Consider the following 3,458-nt stretch of genomic DNA (forward strand, 5'->3'; position numbering starts at 1 on the left):
GATGATAGTTGCAGTTAACTGTTTGGCCTTTTGACCTAGGGTGTATAGTGAACTTTTGAAAGATCCCTTTTGTTCGATGGGATTTTCCCTTGTATATATTTGACTGAACTGCTGTATGACTGTTTGATACTGTTATGTGTTCTATGTATATATGTTCTATGTGTTTAAATCCCTTATGTGGTATTTGTTTTGGTTAAGTGTTCATGTTTATATTAAGTGAAGGGTTGCTTATGTTTTAACCTTAGATTGACTTCGATTGATGGAGGGCACTCGTAGTGGTCGAGGCCGTGAACGTGGTGGTAGGCAATCCACGACTGATAGGGATACTAGGGAAACCATGCTCGAACCAAACCCTGAACCCCAAATTGATCCCAACGCTCAGGTAGCCGCTGCTATCCAGCGGATGACTGATCTTCTAGCACATGTCGTGCAACAACAGGGCCACAACCCTAACCCACCTGTCGGGAATCCCAGAAACCCTGAAAATTATGTAGAGAGCGAGGATCGAGCTCTCGAAAGGTTTCAAAAATTTTTCCCATCGAAGTTTCTTGGAGGGCCAGATCCAGACATGGCCGAACAGTGGTTGGAGAAGATGATAGACATTTTTGCTGCTCTACACTATTCAGAAGAGAGGCAAGTTACTTTTACGCTCTTTCAACTAGAAGGGGCCACCCGTTCTTGGTGGAATATTATACGAACTAAGTGGGAGAGAGAGCAGACACCAAGAACGTGGGTGAACTTCGTAAGGGAGTTTAACGCCAAGTACTTCCCGCCTTTGATCCAGGAAAAGAAGGAAGACGAGTTCATCCGACTTCGCCAAGGCACCCAATCAGTGGTCGAGTACGAGAGCTAGTTTACCCGCTTGTCTAAATTTTCCCCTGAACTTATTCTGACGGAACAAAGGAGGGTGAGACGTTTTATTCAGGGGGTTAACGTGGAAATCCAAAAGGACATGGCTGTAGCCCAAATCACTACTTTTAGTGATGCAGTGGAGAAGGCTTTGCGAGCTGAGAACGCAACGCTCCAAGTGAGGAACTTCTAGGTTCGCAAACGTGGGCTCTCGGGAAGTAGTTCTACTGAAGGGGATAAGAGTACCCCTCCCAAATTTGGAAGGGGAGCCGGAGGGGGATGATTTCCGGGTACAACAAGAGGTACTCCGCCAAGAGGTGGCCAAACTAGACGAGGTCAACAGAGGAGTGCTTCCCAGGAGAGCTCATCCACTATTTCTCGTGGCTCGTGTGGTTTCTGTGGGAAGCCAAACCATATGGAGAACAATTATTGGAGGAAAGAGATGAAGTGCTTACGCTGTGGGAGCGCGGAGCACCAGATCGCCAATTGTCCGGTCCAACCTCGAGAGATGAGAGGGACTACACAATCATCGAAGGCTACCTCGGAACAGTCGAAAGTGGAAGGAGTGAAATTGAAGGTGCCTGCTCGGGTGTATTTTATCGAGTAACGCCCTGTCCCTGATTCGGCGGAGGTGGTGGAAGGTACAATTCCTGTCTTCCACCGTCTAGCTAGGATTTTGATAGACCCCGGTGCCACCCATTCCTTTGTTAATCCTGATTTCATGTGTGGAATTGATATTACCCCTATTAGTTTGCCATATGATCTAGAAGTAAGTACTCCTACGGGGGACCAGTGTTTGGTTAATAGCAAAATGTATGTAAATTGTGAAATCTGGGTAGGAAAAAGGAAGTTATTGGGGAATTTGATAAGTTTGGCCATTAAGGGGTACAATGTGATATTGGGCATGGATTGGTTAGCTAGGTATGATGTCCAGCTAGACTGTAAGAGGAAGGTAGTGGAATTTCGTATCCCTGGGGAGGCGACCTTAAGGTTAGATGTGAGGGGCAGTCTAACCTCATTTGCAATGCTTTCGGGTATTCGGGTTAGGAAACTATTGAGTAGAGGGGCACAAGGGTTCCTAGCCTTTCTCATTAACACTCCCACTGATAAGTTGAAAGTAGAAGATGTTCCAGTAGTGGGTGAATATCCGGATGTGTTTCCTGATGAATTAGTGAATCTACCACCGGAAAGAGAGATAGAATTTGAGACTAACCTGTTACCGGGGACTTCACCTATCTCTAAGACCCCATAGCGTATGGCACCTGCTGAACTCAAGGAGTTGAAGTTGCAGTTGCAAGACCTTCTAGAGCAGGGTTTTATCCTTGAGAGTGGATCTCCTTGGGGGGCACCTATTCTCTTTGTTAAAAAGAAGGACGGGATATTGAGATTGTGTATCGATTACCGAGGGTTGAACAACATGACTATTAAGAATAAGTACCCACTACCCCACATTGATGAGCTGTTTGACCAGTTGCAAGGTGTAGTGATCTTTTCAAAACTAGATCTTCGACAGGGGTACTACCAATTATTGATCCGAAAGGAAGATGTGCCTAAAACTGCCTTCAATTCTCGGTATGGGCATTTCGAATTTGCCGTTATTCCCTTTGGACTGACCAACGCCCCTGCCGCTTTCATGGACCTAATGCATCGGGTCTTCAAACCCTACCTGGACCGATTTGTCGTTGTGTTTATCGATGACATTTTCGTCTATTCGAAAACCCATGAGGAGCATGTGCAACAACTAAAGCTGGTTTTTCAAACCCTGAGGGATCACCAGTTGTATGCCAAATTTAGTAAATGTGAGTTTTGGCTGGAGAAGGTTTCTTTCTTGGGGCATGTGATCTCGAAAGAGGGAGTGGCTGTAGACCCGGCGAAGGTGGAAGCAGTAACTGAGTGGAAAAGACCTGATAATCCCATTGAGATCCGAAGTTTTCTAGGGTTGGTAGGTTATTACCGTCGATTTCTCGAAACTTGCCAGTCCTTTAACTGATCTGACAAAGAAGGGTGGTCGATTTCTGTGGAGTGATAAATGTGAGGATAGTTTCCAGGAGTTGAAGCGAAGATTGACCATGGCCCCTATTCTGGCCTTGCCTAATAGTAAGCACTGTTTCACTATTTATACCGATGCCTCGAGGGAAGGTTTGGGGTGTGTATTGATGCAAAACCAGAATGTGATAGCCTATGCTTCTAGAAAACTGAAAACCCACGAGCAAAATTATCCCACCCATGACTTAGAGCTGGCCGTAGTTGTCTTTGCTCTGAAAAAGTGGAGACACTACCTATACGGGGTGATCTTTGAGGTCTATTCTGATCATAAGAGTCTTAAGTACCTCTTTTCTCAAAAGGAGTTGAATATGAGGCAACGCCGGTGGATGGAATTCTTGGAGGACTACGACTGTACTATCAATTACCATTCGGGTAAGGCTAATGTAGTAGCTGATGCCCTAAGTCGGAAGGCTCAAATGTCTGGGTTAATGGTCAAAGAATGGGAAATGTTAGGAACCGTTGGTGAGTGGAATCCTAGATTGGAACATAAGAAGATAACTGTGACAGCCCCACTTTCCCCTAAGGCGAACCAAAGGGGTTAGCGGACTGCCTGCCCAGCTCTC

General features: G+C 45.8%; 1 protein-coding gene across 1 annotated transcript; it reads left to right on the top strand.

Moving 5' to 3' along the window:
- The first annotated feature begins 259 nt into the window (after positions 1-259).
- LOC113782384 lies at positions 260-853 on the top strand. The gene has a single exon (XM_027328277.1). It carries the CDS (start codon positions 260-262, stop codon positions 851-853), a length of 594 nt encoding a protein of 197 aa, XP_027184078.1.
- The last annotated feature ends 2,605 nt before the right edge of the window (positions 854-3,458 follow it).

This window comes from Coffea eugenioides, chromosome 9 (assembly GCF_003713205.1).
Source record: "Coffea eugenioides isolate CCC68of chromosome 9, Ceug_1.0, whole genome shotgun sequence".
NCBI classification, from domain to species: domain Eukaryota; kingdom Viridiplantae; phylum Streptophyta; class Magnoliopsida; order Gentianales; family Rubiaceae; genus Coffea; species Coffea eugenioides.